Source organism: Candoia aspera, chromosome 1 (genome assembly GCF_035149785.1).
Source record: "Candoia aspera isolate rCanAsp1 chromosome 1, rCanAsp1.hap2, whole genome shotgun sequence".
Taxonomy (NCBI): domain Eukaryota; kingdom Metazoa; phylum Chordata; class Lepidosauria; order Squamata; family Boidae; genus Candoia; species Candoia aspera.
In genome coordinates, this window is record NC_086153.1 from 285980431 (window position 1) to 286000339 (window position 19909).

At 36.6% G+C, this 19909-nt stretch overlaps 1 protein-coding gene across 2 annotated transcripts in view; it reads left to right on the forward strand.

Moving 5' to 3' along the window:
• DPH6 (diphthamine biosynthesis 6) overlaps window positions 1-19909 on the forward strand; it is a 232972-nt gene that overhangs the window by 30751 nt on the left and 182312 nt on the right. For both annotated transcript variants that reach the window (XM_063290002.1, XM_063290004.1), the window contains exons 4-5: window positions 3333-3406; window positions 9183-9301. In XM_063290002.1, the coding sequence (XP_063146072.1) occupies window positions 3333-3406; window positions 9183-9301 (193 nt within the window). The remainder of the gene's footprint in view (window positions 1-3332; window positions 3407-9182; window positions 9302-19909) is intronic.

Consider the following 19909-nt stretch of genomic DNA (forward strand, 5'->3'; position numbering starts at 1 on the left):
CCTTTTTTTGGCACTTCTTTTATTCCAAGTGCTGCAGGTTTCAGTGCCTTAACTCACCCTCCAATTTTTAATACAACATCAAATGTACTATTCTGTATTTGTTGGGTTTGATGTGATTAATGACTTTCATCAATAGTTCTTGTCAATCTAAGTACCTGTATGAAGTTCGGCCTCCATACCATGAAATAAAACATTCTTATGTCAGCTATATTAATGGAATGCTTTCTATTTTTTTGAAAATAAAATGAATAGCATATCTCATGGTGGATGTCATAGATTTATATGGACTGTGGCATCCATTACAGTCCATCACAATATAGGACACATCATGTAATACGTACAGTATCTTAACAGCGAGAAAAGCTAGCATTGATTAGAGTGGTGTGAACCATATAGAAGGGTGCTTCATGATGGACCAAAATCCCCCTTCAAATTTCTTGAATTGCTAAGATAGAGTGGCCTCTCAGAGGATTTGCATTACTGCTTCAAGGGCCATCTCGCAGCTGAGCATGTGAGAGCATGTACCAAAGACATTTCTACTGGGATAGCCAGAGGAGCTCATCCCTAATATTTATATTCTCAGAGACGCTCTTCCCTTAAATTTGCTTTTAATTAGAAAACTGTTTGACTGTAGCAAGTGGCTCTGGTTCTCTAAGGAAATCACTCATAATTATGTATGCTCCCTTGTGCTGGCCTTGCACCACATCCCCTAATATTTCAGTTCTTTCATAGCCTAACAAAGGACGGTGTGAATTGCATTTTCATAGCTCCATGACAGCTGCATTTGTTGCTTTTTTCCACAAGATTCCTTATCTGTCTCAGGTGTGAGTCCTATTTTCCTCCAATGTGAGACTTTTTATCTCAGGACCAAGATGTGTCTCTGCTATGGAATGCTGTCCATGTCTTGTAATATAGCAGCTGCAAAGACAAAATAATCATTCTGTTGAAACTGTTGTCTGCAGCAGTACTTGTGCAAGACTAGGTCATCATTCTACACTTAGTTAGTACACATGATTTCACTCTTGCAACAGTGCTTTTTACTATAAGTTGAGGAATACGTGCCGTATCTTTGTCCAGAGGTGTCTATACTGAAAAATCAAAACAGCAACAGTATCAACATTTCTCTTTTAAGGGACTTAATGAAGGGTCACCCATGCATTGAAGTAAATGACTATATGTGAACATAACACAGGTCATTTACATGCAGCGGTGGTTGACAATGGAACATTTTCATTCTCTTCTGCCACAGACTTTTTAGGAGGTGGAGTGATGTGTGAAAAATCAAACACTGATTGATTTTCAAAGTGATCCATGGATTTGATCTTATAGTCTTGCAAGTAGAAAACAGGAAGGCAAACCTTCATTGTGCCCCAGTTCCCCTGCCTGAAATCTGCTCTGGAACTGTGTGAAAAGTAGGACTGGAATTACAGAGGAAACAAGGGATTGGTGAAAATTGCCTGCTTCCTCAGTGGAGAGCACCAGTCTGTTTTGTTGATGGGAGAACAAACCAATTTATTTGTGGAATAGTAAATGCAGGTCCAACCCACCATGTCTGAATAACTTACTCAAAAAAATATGTAGTTACTGCTTACAGAATGTCTTTGATACTTCGTTTTAAAATGAAGGTTTCTAATTACTTAATGAAAAGCATACTCATCTCCAGTAATATCCATTCTAATGAGTTTTTATGCAATTGAAATTTAATAACATGAAATAATTATTCATTAATATGAATAATATGAAAATCCTGCTGAATCAGTTAATATACCCATGCATTCTGCCCTTGCTGTAATAGATACTTATGGGAAGCTCATAGGTAAGATAGAGCAGTTCCCCAGGTGCCAGTATGATTAATAGCCGTTAACAGCGTAATCTGTCTGAATGTGTATAATCTTCTTTTAAACCTGCTGATAATTATCACTATTTTTGTGGTTGCAAGTTCCATAGGTTGACTATATACTGAGTGATTACATCTGTTGGTCCCTCCTAAATCCCCTGTTACTGTTTTATCAATGACTGCGTGTACTGATTGCTCAACACTATGTATACTTATTCATCTCTGTATGGTTTCCATATCTTACTGATGTTATTTTCCAAGCGCTGAGTACCAATGTTGCTACCTTTCTGAATGGGAAGTTAACCTCATACCTTGATGATACTAGTCCTCGTGCTGATAGAAGGTATATGAAGGATTAATTGTAGAAATTTAAAATATATTTTGCATTAAAGATGTAACTCTAGTACATCATTTTTGCACACTTTTGTAAACTCACATGAGTTCACATTTAACAGTAATAATGGGAATGAAGATATTTTTCGAAAACATATGGTCATAGCCATCATACACTTGTTCCTATAGCTCAAGAAAGAAAGAATTAGCTGCAAGTAGCTTTTTTAGAAATAAGCAGTGGAAGATATTATGCATCCATTTGAGATTCACTTCTCATCACGGGTAGTCCTTGATTAACAATGCTAATTGGGACTGGAAACTCTGTCATTAAGTGATACGGTTGTAAGTCGAAAAGTCACAGGACCACACCGCTTATTGATGGCTGTTCCAGCAATCCCAGTTGCTTTTGTTAAGCAAGGACTGTGCGGGTCGTTTAGCACAGAACTCACATGCCCATGACTTCTGACTTCCTGCTGGCTTCCCCATTGACTTTGCTTGCTGGAAGCCCGCAGGGAAGGTTGCAAATCACAATCGTGTGACTGCAGGATGCTCTAACAGCCATAAGTATGAGGACTGGTCGTAACTACCACTTTTTCAGTGCTTTTGAAAGTTTGAACAGTCGCTGAATGAGTGGCCGTTAAAGGAGGACCACCTGTACTAAAAACTTTTGCTTGAGGTTCCTTACGGGAACAAAATAAAGTCTTTAATCAAGATGCAAACTACAATTATACAGTGCCATTTGCTGAACCCCTTTGTAACAGCTATATAAATTTTAAGTAAAATAATATCAATTCAAGTATTTTACATGTCAGGTTATATATAGCAAAAGTTTTAAATTAAATTTACATTAGCTTATTGAAAGATGTTTTTAAAATGATCTCAATTTGCAATATGTTGCTTATATAAAATGGAATTTCCGGTGGGTGTACTGTAATACTCAAATTCCCTATGGTGTGTAACATGATAAAACTGCAACTATAAAATAGTATCCAATTCCTAAGAAATTAAAATATGTTTGTATAAATCTAAACACACTATAAACCACCTGAGTGAAATTAAATTCAGTTCCTGTTAATGGACTACTAATTTATGTAGTGAAGAAATTACTATTACTGCTTTGCAGATTTATTTTGAATTGTCTATACACATACATATTTTGCAGGATAAAGAAGATGTGGAAGCTGTTTCAGTAGGGGCCATTCTTTCGGATTACCAACGAGTCCGTGTGGAAAATGTGTAAGTAAAATGAGACGTTGCTTGCAGTGTAAGGTGAACATGTCATACATGGCAACAGAGCTATTGATTTCAGTGGTGTGGGCTAGATCAGAAATGTAATTGCTTTTAATTGGAAAGCATGCATGTCAACTAAGGGAGCATAGTATAAAGTTTCATTGTATATTCCATTAAATATTTGTATGGTGCTAAATATATAATTGTAGGGGTGGAACTACAAATGTACAATGGATGAAATAAAGACCAAACTCTTAGAAATAGGAATCCTATCAAGAAAGGGAAGATAAGGCGTTATGTTCCCTGACTTATATGGAGTTTTGTCTTCTGACAATACAGATTTCATGAACTGAAGCCCATCCTTTCCTGTTCAGCCTTGCCGTGAATTGTCTAAACATATAAGGGTTGAATGAAATCTAGTGCCCCCACCTACATAACTTTAGTTTAAATAGGGGTATTTTAATAAAAGAAACAGGAAAATAATCCTTGAAATGAGATCTATTGTTACCTGTATTTACTTCACATAATCACCACCATTTGCTACACACTTCTTTGCAATTGCCACTTAGGTGTGAAGCCTAGTATTGTCAAGTTGCAGCAAAATTTCCTTCTTGTTCCAAACTCTGCTTAATCATTGTTTCAAAGTTTTGAGTGTTGTAATGTAACACTCTGAGTTGATAGTGGTACCTGGTTTAAGAGCATCCATGTGAATAATGTACTCTGTACCATGAGTTTTCTTGCCAAGACCCAGATTTTTAATTTTTTGTTTTGCAGTTTTGTGATTATATTACATGGGCTGATACTACATTTCTCTGTCACAATGATGAGCCCATGTTTCATCAGCTATCATGATGCTGTGAAAAAATTCATTCTGGTAGTTTGGCAACAATTGCTGCAAATTTCAACTCTTGAAGCCTTTATTCATCTTGTCAGCTTTTGTGGAACCCATCTTACATAAAACTTCCAATACTGAAGAACAGTTCCAGCAATTTTCCTTTGAGTGGTCTGTTAGTTGTCCTTAACCAGTTCATCAAACTTTCTCATGTGAAACTGGTCTGTTGCTGTCACAGGTTATCGTCATCATATGGTTCACCATTTTCACATTTTTTGGCACAGCAGTGCACAGTACTCACAACAACATAGTCATCACCATAAACAACTTGCATTCAGTGATACATTTCAATTGGAGATGCTCCTTAGGTAGTCAAAACTTCAATCATAGTACGTTGCTTAAAGCACACTGATGGGTATTCACTGCAGGCTTCCATTTCACAAACAACAGCAGTATAACCTTTTCTCACAGCAACTTCCCACCAATAGATATGAAAGAACAAATGCTAAAGAAAACATCAGAGCTTCTACTGCCATTGTTGGCAACTTAAAACATTGGAAGCATTACTTTTAATTCTTTCAACCCTCAGATGTTCAAGTGAAACCTGTGGAAATGTTGTGACAGTGATCCCAAATTATTTCAGTGATACTTTGAATACATATGAACTACTTGGTAAATATTTATTTGGAGAAACTTTTTATTATTTGAAAAGAACATATGAAACTTATCTTCTTACTCCATTATTTTAAAATATAATTAGTAACTTTTTGACATAGTACTGAAATGCTACAATGTTTTTTATCTTTTTTTCTTTTGCTTTAGAAAGTTGGGAACTAACTGCATTACATTCTTTTTTTAACAAAAAAATATTAAGTTTCAAGCAAAGAGAAAAGCTACAGAAAAACAAAACTACAAAAAAAAAGCTAAACACAAGAGAAAAAAAAAATAAATTACAAAAAGAGGTGACTTCTGACTTTTAACAGCAAGGATATACAACAATTTTCCAAAATCAATCCCTTACTCCATTTGAAACCAAAATCACATTACTTCTATAAATCATTCCATTGGCACATTATAAAAATCACTAAATACAGTTGTTCCCTCCCCTTATATTACAAGAAATACACACACACACACAAATACATACATACATACATACACCTCCTAATCAACTTCCCTCCAAAGATAACATTTATTTAATTATTTCCTTCCTACTACTATTCTATACATTCCTGTCTACTATACTATTGTCTGCCATTATACTTGATAATACAACAGTTTTAATAATCTTAATCATATTAAACCCCAAACCAATCATTTATTATTTTTTATCACACCTTAACAATCTTGGTCCAAATTGTTAAAGATAAATGAAGTCAGCCAACCCCTAAAAGCAATCCAGATAAATATTCTTAAACCCATATCCCACTTCAAAGTAAACCAGAACATTTACATATCCCCACAATGCACACAGAGCTTTTTTCTTAAAAAAAAAAATCGAACAGCCCAACTGCCCCCTCAAAAACTCCAACTTCTCTTCAGGAGAACTCCCATACATAATAACCCCTTCGTTTCCATGGCGTTCCATCAGAAGGTCTTCAGCCAGCATTTCAACAGAAATCCTGATCTCACTTTTTTAGAAGAGACATTTCTGTCGCTGTTAAATTCCTCAATTTCATCCATGACATCCCCAACCAGATGGCACATTTTAGACCTCATATTTCCACAATGTCCTGAATGCCTTGCATAAAAACTTGTTAGGAATCAGAAAGAATCTGTTTAAAATCTTGTTGGAAGTCAGAGAAAGTCTGTTTAAAATCCTCCATGCCTCACACAGTAGATTATGGTGCCCCCTAGGAGCTTAACCAGAAAAAGTTGAAGATATGAAAGGATTCTGGAGTGTGTTTACACAAGTGAAAGTGAGATAGCAGACAGTTCCCAAGGGAAAGTAGAAGCAGAAAACTGAAAGTTCAAAACAGCCAATTCAATGTGTAGGAAAATGCTAATATCCTCAAATTTAGTACAAAAATAATAATAACAGGGAGACAATTATTTATTCTTGATCCTCCTTAATATTTGGATGGAAAACAAACCAAAACTTAAAAAGATTTTTTTTAAAAAAAATAATCCCCAAAATAACAATAAGCACCAAGAGAACCTGCTTCTCCTTGCTGTAGAAAGCCTCTCTTAGGGTATGCGTACATAAAAGAAATATAAATTGGGTGATTTAGAAATGGGGTGGCCGGTCTTAGTGTCCCTTTAAGGCTACAGCGTGGCTTGGAAATGGTGACGTCCCAGACTCCCGGCTGCTCTTACCAGTACAGTGTGAATGCTGTTTGCGATCTTCTGGCTGCAAGCAGCTGTCCGGAGACAGATGGGGTGATTCCACGTGTTTTCCTTTTTCCGGAAGAATATTCCTGGGCTTCAAGAAAAACCTGCCTGAGCCTGAAAAGACTGCCACGTTGTCAGTTCTGCCCGCTGACCCCGCAGGCACGGCTGTTCTGTCTGCCATGTCCCCACCGGAAGTCTAATTGCATGACATTCTGATAGTTCTCTGGTATTCTGGTTTGGCCATGTATTATGCTGGCTTTACAAAGAGAGTCTACCAATAGAACCTGTACAGAGGAAATAATATCACTCTTTCATCTGGTGCATTGTGTGGATGTGTGTATGCAAAAAACCCATATCATCTTCAGAGACTTAAAGGTTGTGAAATATGAAGGTGGTAGAGTAGTATAATTGAAGATAAAATGTATCATTCTATTGCTCAAGTGAACTACAGAGGCTGTACTTCATCATGAAAACATACCTGAGCTTGTAGCTAACCAATGTTTTCGAATGGTGCAAACTGATCTTTCTGCTTGCCTTAGAATACTATGTATGCCTGCTTTTTCAGGATAACACACAACATAGCAAATAAAGTTGATTTTAAAAAAAATCAATCAATGGATAGCCATTGACACTCCAAATTCCAGGTGATTACCTTCTTACTTATTACTGAGTGTAACGGTTGCCTCGTTTCCCAATAAGGCACGGACTCACTTAGATGGGGCTAAGGATTTCCGTTTATTGAGTACAGAGTGCACGCACGCAAAAAGACAGGAATGCGGGCGTGGTTGCGGGGTACCCCGTATATACCCACGTGGTGGACCTTGTCCTCCTCCACCCCCTATTGTCCCACAAGCTGGATCCGGATCCTTGATGGGCGATCTGGAAGCGATACGGGTCTGTTGATGGGCGATTAGGGTGATCACCGCTGGTTTCCTCTGTCTCCTTTCCTTGTCCGGTGCAGGTGCGTCCCCCGGGGTAATGTGTGTAAGTTCCGGCGATATGTTGATGGCTCCTCTGGTCCGGGCAAAGGTGTGCCTCCTTTGTCCTTGTGATTGCTTTTAGTGTTTAAGTGTTTAAAGGATTAGGATTATCCCTTCCTCCTTCCTGAAAGGCATGTTCCCCGTTGTGATGCATGGATGCCTTGCAATGGGGAACATGACACTGAGGCAGCATATCTTGAATTAATCAAATGTGTAATGAGCACTCCTAGCCAAGTAAGCCTCTAGAGGTTCATGTCAGTCAGAATTCACATACATCTGCCTAGTATCTTTACCTCTAGAAAAGAAATCCCAGAGGGACATTTGGCTAAATTCCCAAATAAATACATTTCCCCTCACCCCACCAAGGTTAGCTAGCAAGGAAGGAGCTTCTAGAGGCTTTTTTTTTTTTTGTCAGTCTGGTGAAATATGGGGCTACAGGGAAGAGAAAGGATAAAGTCTATCTTTTAAGAAGGAAAGAATTACAACCAGATTTTAGGTGCAGAGGTATCAGATTGAATGTGTCATTTCATTTTAAAGTGCTTGTGTTCAAAGCTTTGCCTGATTCCTTTCACAGTTATTTTCCACTGAAACCCAGTCTTTGTTTTGTCTGAGTTTACCTTTGCTTCTGCTTATTCTTTCAATTAGCGCTCCTACTCTCACAATCCATTTGTGTTGCTGCTGCTGCTTCACCACCACCACCACCACCACCACCACTTCCTCCTCCTCCTCCTCTTCCTCTTCTTATTTTTCTCTCTGTCTCTCTTTTTTTTCTATTTTGCTGTTTTCAGTTTTAATAAGCTAATATTTTAAACAGGTTTTCTTGGTGCCAGTTTACATCTGTTAACATATCTCAGATAGTCTTGGCCTCTCCAAATTGATGACCAGTTGCTGGGTTTTAGCTTGTGTTTTTCACCAGGAAGGGAAGGCATTGTCTTTCTATTAATCTTGTTCTGATGCCCCTGACGAAGAAGGAAAAAAAAAACATGAAAAAAGCCAGTGAAAATTGATTTAGGTGAAGAGCTATAATGACCTTTAAAGGATTGGTGATGTGTGCTGTCACTGGATAGTTACTGTTTAAATGGGATCCCATAATGTCATTCCATTTGTTGATGCAAGAAGAGATTTTTAATATCTGTATGGTTGTCCTCTACATCTGCTATGCAAGTTGGGAGATACTCCAGAACAGACTGTGACTTGAGTAATAGATTGGGTAGGAGGTGTGGAGCGGGACATTTCACTGCAAGTGGAAGTGTGTGTGTCCTAACAGCCAGGAACCACGCTGAGACAAGAATAGGTCTCTAGTGTTTTATTACTGCTACATGACAGAAAATCCTAACAAACTGAAGAAGCGTGGGAAAAACCCAGACATATAAACCCCAAAGGCTAAGGCGGGCCCGATCTGTGTCTCTTTGAATGGCTACCTAGTACTACGCATGTGCTTTACAGCCTGGATGGGAGCCCCCTGCTCGCCATCCTTACTCATGACAGTGTGGATTTAATGTTACATTTAGCCCAGTTTGTCTTTATTCTTACTAATGTACACCTATTGTAATTTTCTAAATTAAACAAAGTTGCTTAGAAAGTTAAATGATCTGTGTTTAGTTGTAATAACACATCCATCTTTTCTTTCTGGAAACAGTTGTAAAAGGCTTGCTCTGCAGCCTTTAGCATACCTGTGGCGTCAGAATCAAGACACATTGCTGAAAGAAATTATATCCTTGAAAGTTCAAGCTATAATAATAAAAGTAGCAGCTTTAGGTAAGAATTCAAACTATCTCTAGTAACTGTGATGTATCTACTTTGTCAATAAGCAGTCAATACTGTAAAATAGCCACAGGAATGTATTAATCTGTTTTGTAATTAAAATGTATTCAAGGGCAGAAAACCGCATCAGGAGAAAGTGAGGTGTGGAATATAAATATGAGGAATGGAATTTCAGTTACCCAATGTTATGTCTAAATTATTAATGGATCTAGTCAATAAATATTTTTAGTACCAGATAGTGAAAAAAGTGAATAATCATTTTGACTTTCTTCATTACATTTGCACAGGGAGTATGTTTTTCAAGAGAAGTTCATTTATAAAGTAACCATTTTCAGTTTGCTCGTAAGAGTTATACACATACTAGAAATTGGAGCATTATTATTATAAATTATAGGCACTTCTCAAGAAAAGAGTTAAGTAAAAACTTTACTAACAGCAATCAATAATAGACTTTGCAGGACAAAAGAGGTAGTTTCCTGTTCTATCTTAAGATAGTCTGTTCCTAAATTAGAAAGAAAAGATACTCATTACTATCTTGGTTTATCCTTTGTGTATTCAGGATACTCTGTTCTATCTAGATTTAGTTGTACATGTTGCTCTGTTACTTAGCTTATGTACGTGGCTCCATTGTAGCATTCAGCAAAATTAGTTTACCACTTGAGAAATTGTTTAAGGACAATTGGATTCTCCTCAAGAAAATTGAGCAAAACTCTTGCAGTGTAAAATGTAATTGGATGTGTGTAGAAGAAGAGAATTTCAGTGGAGTTCAGAATCAACACGTTGACTTTCATTGGGAAAATTGTGATTTTCTCATTGAACTGACCTACTGTAGAAAATACTTTGGCCGCTAAGATCTGTCCAAGCAGAGTATTATAAATTCAGGCTTACTGAATGGTATGTGGTTCTCTAACTACACAAACTGATGAGAAATATATTAATAGGCCAATACATCATTTCAGAATTACAGTCCTCTCTGTAGTATTTCACATAAAAGTGTTAGATGAGAACTTGGGTGTAAAATTTGATAAAAAGATGATTTTCCTTTTGGGGTCAGTAGGGGTTTGTGGCCCATTAGACCAAAGAATGGCCAGTATAATAGGAAAGAAGCTGTTCTACATGAGTGGCTAAAAATAAATTTCTGATAAAGTGCACAGTATAATCTTGGTGTGAATTAAATCATATAGTCAACTATGAGGTGAACTGTTTTGATAAGAATTTGCCTTGTTTAAAATGGGAATTCATTTATTGGGAGTAACACTGGTAGGAGAAATATTAGTTCTTCAGGTGTGATGTTTGACTGGAATCATTTTATTTTATATCATTTCTGATAAGAAGAGAAATAAGACCATCCCAACTTTGTTTAGTGCATTGGTAACATTTATACAAAGGAGGAGAAATAATTTTTAAGATCTTTGATCACGAATTACAAGATAATTCATTTAGTTGGCAGGATTTGGCATCCTGCTGAAAAATGATCTGTGTCAGTTTCTGCAGCAAATTTCCAGCTTTTTATTTAAGAATAAATCTACTATCTTTGAAAAGGACAAGAGAATAACAGTAGCTTGGGGTCCAGAAACAAAGTATTTTATTTTAAAGTATCTTGGAATAGAGTCATTATACAACTAGGTATATGGTTACAAAGCATAACCAGGTTATGGTTGGTTAGTTAACCTGAGTCCCAAGACAGTGGTCACCTAGTGGACAGATGTTTCTTATGTTCCAGAAATGGTTGTGGAAGGGTTGCAGCTTCTGCGGGAGATCAGGTGCATATTTTATGATGCTCCTGAACCTCATATTGAGACTTGCAGCCTGCCTTCATACATTTATAAAGCTTTTGCTGTTTAAACAGCTACAGCTGTTCTATGCTCAGGTGTAATCCGGCCCTTGAGGATGAGCTGAAAGCCTCAAGTAAAAGACATAGCTGGTAGAATGTTAATATGCATGACTAGGTGGGATCCCATTGCATCAAGTACAAGGGAATAACCCTTTTTGCCTCTTGGCTTCCATGCCCAACTTCTACATACTTTTTCTCAAAATTAGGAATATAACCATGTCTATTTTGGTGCTCTTTTTGGAAACATTCTATGAAAGTGCATCTAGTTCTGAATCAGCAGTTGTTTGGTACGAAGAGAAAACATTTCTGTTTACCCGGGCAATTTAACCAAGTTAGATTATGCTGTTGCATTCTTACTACCTTCTAAAACTTGCTTCATTATTTTATCGTTTCTATTGTATTTAGTACTGTATAATATTTCTAATTGTACACACTGGTCCACCCAGGGAAGAGTGTCTTAAAAATACTTTAAAAGACATTATTGTAAAATTAATTAATTTTTCTCCTCCAAATTGTGCGCCATGATGATCAGTTGGGTTTTTAGTGTTGGCTTGGCTATTAATGTCTCTAGAATTATGATTGAGCCCAAATTCTATAAAAGCAAGTTATCTCTCCATATACAATCAAAAACCCTTAAAAAAAGGCGGCGGGGGGGAATGGGTAAATTCTGAGTGACAGAGGAAATGACTGCAGGGGTGATATTGCCAGTGACCTGTGTCATCCCTTAAGTAAGATAAACTTGTCTTTGTATCTCAGCAGCTTGGGACAAGTTAGAATGTGCTTACTGACACACAAAAAACGCTCTGTGGCATTTTTCGTCAGAGCACAAATACCATAAATAGTTGTAGATCGTAATTAGATCGAAAACGGCTGCCTCTTTTTTGGCTACAGGTAGAAAGAAAGATCTTATCAAACTAAATTTCACCTGCCTAGGGCAGGAATAATTAGATGTAAGCAAATTTAATGGAGCTTCTCTGCTCCGGCGGGCATACCACAGTGCTTTAATAACAGTGTGCTTTATTAAAGGAGGTTTAAGGAATGATGGCTGTTTAACGTATCGAATGGCAGAGAAGTTAAGGTATGGGTTACCGTTTTACTTTTAGATGAATAATCAAAGCTGCTTTTAAGCTAAATTGCAGTAAATGTGTTTGGAATAACACATTTAAAAGGCTGAGTAGTAATGCACATTAGATGGTGTGTTGCGCTGATGTGAAAGGAATCAGTGAATATGTAACTTGAGCTTGACATTTATCAACCCTGGCATGCTCCTATAAGCTCTGTTTTCCATTAGTTTAATGACATTGGTAGAATGTGTACGATTATGGGCAACATATAATTATACAAGTAAATACACATTAATTTCAGAACACTCTTTTCAGTCGGCACTTACAAATTAATATCTGCCAATGATGACTTTCTGAGGAGGGCAGTGGTTTTCTCTATACTTTTCCTTAATCAGAAATCCTGCTGCAACCTCTTTTTCCTCTGTATAGTACAGAAGTCTGCTTCGCTGAAGGATTCAGGGAACTGCTGCTTCTATAAGGAGACTGATTTTCAATGAATAGGTTTGGCCTCTCTTATCATTTATTAAAAAAATAAGTAATGAAACAATGATAGTGCTTGGCCTACCAAGGGTTCAACCAGCTTTGCACGTATTGTAATTTTTACAACTGCCCGATAAGTTAAGCCATTATTTGGAGGCCTTATATTTGAGGCTAAGAGAGGGTGGGAGAGACAAAATTCACACCAAGGGGTTTAACCAATATGTTCTGTCAGTAGTTTCCCAAAATTAAGATGAACTGGCAGGATGTTAGCAATATAAGAAAAAAAAATCTATTAGAAGAGGCAGTACTTAATGCTAAGGCAAGAATAGGTTAGAATTCAGAAAATATAACTTCCTGTAAGGCATCTCACAGGTCTCTGTTCTAGGTCCTGTGCTATTCAACGTATTTGTAAGTGAGTTGGATGAGGGGTTAGAAAATAAGATCATTTGCAGATTTGCAGACCATAGAAAAATAAGGAATAGCAAACACTTTACAGGAGAGTATCAAGATCTGGCAGGACCTTGACAAGCTGAGACATTGGGCAAAGACCAGCAAAAGGTATGTCGGCAGAGACAAATGCAGAGTCCTGCATTTGCATAGGATTTTTTTTCCTCCCCATGATAAGAAAGTTGTGTAGGAAAAAATGAAGTCATGAGTATAGCATAAGGAGAACTATACTGGCAGCAATACATGTGAAAATTTTCTTGGATCCCAAATTGAATATTAGCCAAAATTATGATATAAGTTCAAGAACCAACAAAGGAAGAACAACCCAAGTGTAGTCCTAGGCTGTCTCAACAGAAGTACAATATCAACTTTGAATTAATGCATTGTTCCTCTCTATTCTGTATTAGTTGGACTGTACCTAGAATACTGCATCCAGTTCTGGACATCACATTTTAGGAAAGACATTGACAGACTCCACTGGATAATGATATTTGTCTTTATGTATCTGAAGGTCTGTCATGTAGTGTAGAAAACAGGCAGAATTTTTCAGAGTTGTTTCAAAAGATAGGGTTAGAACAGATAGGTTTAAACTATAAGGAAAAAAATCTTTACAGTAAAAGCTATTCAACAATAGGACAGACTGCCTCAGGAGGATAGGTTCTCTTGTGCTGAAGATGTTTAAACAGAGCCTGGATGGCCATCTGTGAGGTATGCTGTCGTAGGGGATTCCTGCACAAAAGGGAGTCCTAAAGAATTTTCCATTTAAGCAGACAGTAAGATCTCAGCTAACCTCTGAGCCTCAAAAAGGAGCAAGAATAAAAACCTATTATTTGTGGTGCCTTGAGAAACAGAAGTGAAGATAAAAGAGCATGACTGTTATTGTTACGTGTAATGCTTGTGTGTTCGTGCCTGAAAACTACCTGACATATATTAGTAGCAAGTCAGTGCTTTGAAGTGATGCATAAAGAAAAAGTACAAGTATTGGAGGAGAGAGTAGAGACACCTTAGCTCATAAAAGAGGAGGGAATGAATTAGTTCAGCTAAAGGATTGACAGAGGAAGCAAATCAGAAAAAGCAGTCAAAGGAAGAGAATTAGCGAAAGAGCTAGACCAGTGGGTGAGAGTGACAAGAAGAATACGAATCGTGATAGGTGTTCTACAGTGCTGGAACTCAGAACGAGCTTGGACATCCTCATGGAAGAAAGAGACTCGGGACCTTCAAGGGAAGAAAAGGTGATACTGCTAATCAGGAGGCAGGAACATAGATCTCTGAGGAACAGAAGGAATGCAGCTGTTCCTTGCAAGAAGAAGAAAAAAGATTTGTGGTAATTAGCAATTCATTGTTATGAGGAACAGAAACAAACATGCTGGCTGGACCCATTGACTCATGAAGTGTGCTGCCTCCCTGAAGTGTGGATTAGGATGTGAAAGAACAACTTCCAAGATATAGCAAGTCCACTGACAATTATCTCTTTGTGCTCATCCATGTGGGGACAAATAATACTGCCAAGAACAATTACAGCCATATCAGCATGGAGACGTAGGAAGGATGCTCCACAACCTGAACGTCTGGTGGTCTCATCCATCTCTTGAGTCCATGGGACACAGTGTTATCTGGATGATGTATTACTGGCATGATATGGATTGCTTTTCACAAGGACTGGTAAAATGTGCTTGGCCAAAATATGGTGAGCCTGATTTGGAGGGTGTTTAAAATGAATCCTGTGAAGCATTGGATATGAAAACACTGAACCAAGAGTTTTGGAGAAAGACTAGTGTCCCATAGAAGGAAAAGGAAATGAGGCCTATGTTTTAATGAAAAATCAGAAAGAACATTAACTCATAAAGTTTATAGCCTTTGCTTATACAGTAATAGTCAAGTGTGGAAAATAAATAAAAATAAAGTGGCTATTAGTACAGGATAGGATAACTCCCATGTTTGGAAAACAGCAATCAAATGATATAATTTTTCAAAAGCAATAGAAAGGGAGGAAGTGTTGTATTATGTTACAACAAGTCATACCTATTCTGAAATCCAAGTGAAGGGACTTAGTGATGTTATAGAAAACTTAGGGATTGAAAAAATAATAATAATATTAATACTGTTGTTGGTGTGTATTATCACTTGCCCAGTCCATAAGATGTGGTTGAAGTTTTCCAAAAGGAACTTGCAGATCTCTCAAAGAAGCATGAAGTTGTACTGATGGGGGGCTTCCGTAACACCAACATTATTGGGGAGACAGACGTCCTTGAAACAAAATTCTGTCTTGATGGTAACTTTCTGCTTCATATAGTAGCACAATTCCAGATAATTTCAATAAGGAAAAAGAAATGGAGAACAGCAGAAGAAGCAAGTGTGTCTTTACAAAAAGTTTGGAAAGATTTGAAAATGGCAACAAAAAGAATATAAGGGATGGAATGAGGGCAAGTCACCAAGGAAGAATACCCAGAAATAAGCTGGAGTTGTAGAAAGGCTAAAGTGCAGAATGTGTTAAGCTTAGTGAAGTATGCTAAGGTAAGAAAAACAAAAAGTCTTGAGAAAATTTTTTTAAGAAGCAAAGAGGGAAAAATCAGTATATTGATTTTTTGATAAAGTTGGTTAAAAGGCAATAAAGAAAAACCTTAGCGACTTCTATATTGGTATAGTCTTTTACAATTAAGTACAGGTAGTCCTCCCTTAACAACCATTTGTTAGTGATGGTTCGGACCTACAACAGTGCTGAAAAACTGACTTGCGACCAGTCCTCACACGTACGACTGTCACAGCTTCCTGTGGACACGTGATCATCATTTTCGACCTTCCCCAGCTGGCTTCTGGCAAGCAAAATCAACAGGGAAGCACGTGATTTGCTTAATGACCACATGGTTTGCTTAATACCCATGGTTATTCGTTTAATGACCACTACAAAACAGGTCATAAAAATGGGTCAGATTCGCTTAATGAGCACTTTGCTTAGCAACTGAAATTGTGGCTGTTAAGTGAGGACTACCCGTATTCTACGAATTTATTTATTTATATATTTACTTACTTCCATTGGTTTAAAGAAAGCCTGACTTTAGAGAATAAAATATTGTGAAGATCATGATAAAGAGACAAAATTGAAGCTTGAGAGTGATAGAAATATACATAGTCTGCAGATAACTGTGCAATGAGTTTAAAAATTCAGAACTTGCTGATGGTCTATCCCAATTTATCAATTGATTGGACAATCAAACACGTCTTATTATTGCCTACCCATATATTCAGCTACTGAAATATAATTACCTCAAAGCTGCCTCCACATATTTTTTTTTCTGAAAAGTAATCAAAAGCAACAGTCTTAATAATATTAGTATTAGTAACATGGTCCATGCAATTTTAGGATCCATCCTACTCAATTTTGATGAAAATACTTGGCCTTGTAAAATCCTGATAATCTACCAAATTGTCTTACTGTTTTAAATGGCAAGTATCTTCAACTTAAGTAATTTTCAAATGTTTCTTTCCTCTTGCATCCTCTAAGGATATTCTCTGCAGCCTGAAATATCACGACTTTTTGATGCCTTCTGTCACAATCCTCCTATCTGTCATACCAGCTTATCATCCACCCACACAATTCTCCATGGTGTTTTCGCAACCTATCATTAGATAATTTTTTAAAAATCTCTTACTTTTTTTGTTGCTCACCACCTACGCAGGACCCAGATCTCCTAATGAAACTGATTTTTGCCCTTTATACTGTAGAAACAATCATGATGGTTCTTTTTCTACTTGCAGTTCCCCTTCAGAGTTACTTTGTGGTTCAACTTAAGGCAATAATTCATTTTTATACCAGTCCTAAATAGAAAAATGAAACCAGACCTACAACGTATGCATTCATTACGAATATCTACCATATAGGGAACTTGGTCAGAGAACAGTATTTGCCACTTAAAAGAAGATTATCAAGTAGCCAGCAGCAATTTCAAGATGCTTCTTGGTGGCTAATGCAAAATTCTGGGAAATTTCTTTTTAATCCTCAGAATTATACATTTTTCTTAATCACAGAAGCTGAAACAAGCATTGTATAGTTTACAAGTACCACAAAAATTGCTTGAGTGTGAAACAATTCAGTCAGTTCTAGAATAGATTTTCCTTTACATTACTCAGGTGAGATGTTGCTTGTCATCCTCAGTTACTGCAGTTGGACTTGGAACTCAGAGAGCAAATTCATATTTGCATAGCTCTTGTTGCCTCCCTCCCTGAACATAAACATATTATCACAAGGCTGGAAAAATGTCCCGTGTCATTGGCTTTTGCTGAGATTATTCAGCCCCAAGAGAACTGTGGGAGAATATCGACACTTCGTTGTCTCTGTGCCTGTCCCTGCACATGAGAATATTTTGCAGCTCCCATTGGAATAAAATAATAATGAAGAGGGAATATCTGATATGAATTATTCCAGAGGAATCATAATTGTGATTTTCTTTCGTAAGCTTTTGGTTCTTCAGATCTCCAAATAATGTATGTAGGATTGGAACCACTGCTATAGCTTTATTTTGCTATAATGAGTCCAATTTACCTTTGATTCTAGCCATGGAATAAAGCACATTTGTCAACTTTTCAAGACTTGCTTTCATGAAGCAGCCAAATTCTTAGGACTGAGATTTCTAAAATACAAAATTCTCTTGATGGTTCCATTACAGAGCTGAAGCTTGTGTTAAATGATTGGTATGGCTCCACTTTGATTTGATCAATTCAATCTAAATTAGGGTTTGGGGGGTTGCCTTTATTTAAAGAGGAAAAAAAAGATAAAAGGAAATCTGTGTGTTTGTTTATATCAAATCTTGAATGAATACACACAGCTTTATACAAAAGTTTTAGTAAAAGATGACCATACCTTATAATCTCATAATTTCATATCTCATAATCATAATATACATGGGCTATACATGAAAGTAGCTTGTTCATAAGTCACAAGTAATACCAGGTCTTCAGTCCATTGAATAACTGGAACTACATCTTTATCTTAAAATATTGATGAACAAATCTATTAGCAATAAGAGACGCACAGAGAAGACATTTCTATTGTTCAGCCATCAATTTCTATGCAGTAGGTAGAATGTGAACATCTGAAAATATTAAAATCTGTCTCAAAGTCAAGCTAGTAAATGCAATGACTTCTTGCAAGAATGCAGCAGTTTTAGGACATCACAAAAAATGTGTAAAGCATACTTCTCATTGTATCTCAAACAAAACTGTTCTGTCATCCCTTTTCTCATTCTATTCATACACAACGTGGACCAATAATTCCAAAATACTACTTTTTGTTGAATTAACTATAGTCTAAGATCTATGTAAATTTTTGATGCAGAATATGAGAGAGTCTCCTGCTGTTAGACAAGCTAGGGGTCTCCAGTTTCTTACTCCACTCACTCCACCTTATTTATGCTGGAATGTTGTTATACATAGTTAGATGTAGGGTATATTGTTCTATCTGGTTCCATATGGACATATGGGTATCTTATTTCTGGTTTTCATCTCAAGATAATGTTTAAAACAATTGGAAAAAAAATCAGTTATTTCTTGGTGCATGCTGTACTAGAGGACGCAAGCTCCTTGAAAAAAGTACAAAAACATAACATGAATGATTTTGTTTACTATAAAATATTTTTAACATGCCTAATCTTATTATTGTGCAATGGTATACTTGTAGATTATTGTGTAATTATTTCTCTATTTCTCATGGGTTTGTACATACATCTAAAATATCTAGACACATATACAATTTCAACAGTATTACTAAAGTATGTATGAACCTACTGATACGTTTTGTCACGGAGAACAGTGAAATATTCTTTAACAGTGATGATGTTAGCAGGTAGCAATACAGTTCCAATTAAAACATTGATCAGAGTCTGGATTCTTTAGACTGTACTATATAAATATAAAAATGATTTTAGACCATTATGCAACTTGTACCTGCACACACTGACTTTGCAGTCAAACTCCAGAGTGTGGAAGTTGTGAAGTTAGTCCAGTTAGTTTTACTTGACATTATTAAATGGTATTTCCAAGCCTCTCAAGATGCTTTTCCTATCATTTGCTACAGTACTCTCCAAGAAATAAAGCGTTGGTTGCTTTCTTGACAGTGGATATTAATTGACTGATATAATTCAGTCAGAGAGTTGAAAAATGCACTAAAAATAATGGGGCATAACATGCTAGGGTTAACATTTATTCATAGATGATGCAATTAAATAAAATAGGCATTAACTTCAAGGTCAGCCACTAAAGTAATAAAACTGAATATTTTAATTGAATCATAATTGCTTCCTCTGGATACATGCAAGTCAAGTAAAATAGATGTCAGCATAGCAAATTATGATTCTTCCTCCTAATTAATTTCTTAATTCTGCATGGAGTTTTCTACAGCCTGGGCTTGTTGTAGGTTTATCCACCCATCCAGGTTGTCTTTTCCCCATCCCCAGTGATTTCACATTTGGAAAATGCAATGTGATCTTGGTTTAGTATTATATTATGACCTTTTGCTCTTTTTTTCTTTTGTGGTATAAATATATGTATTAAGATCCTGATTAAGAGAACAGTCAGCATTTAATCAATAGTCAATAATTGTTCACAGTCCTTTTTGGAAACACTTGTTTCCAAACAGTTGGGCAGAGTGAACAAAATTAAAATTTATGCTTGAATAATTATCATTTAAAGGACACAATCAATATCCAATAGCAGAGTTATGTGTAGACTTTACTCTGCAAATAATATCATCTCCCAACAAACTTGTTTTAGAAGCGGGAGGTA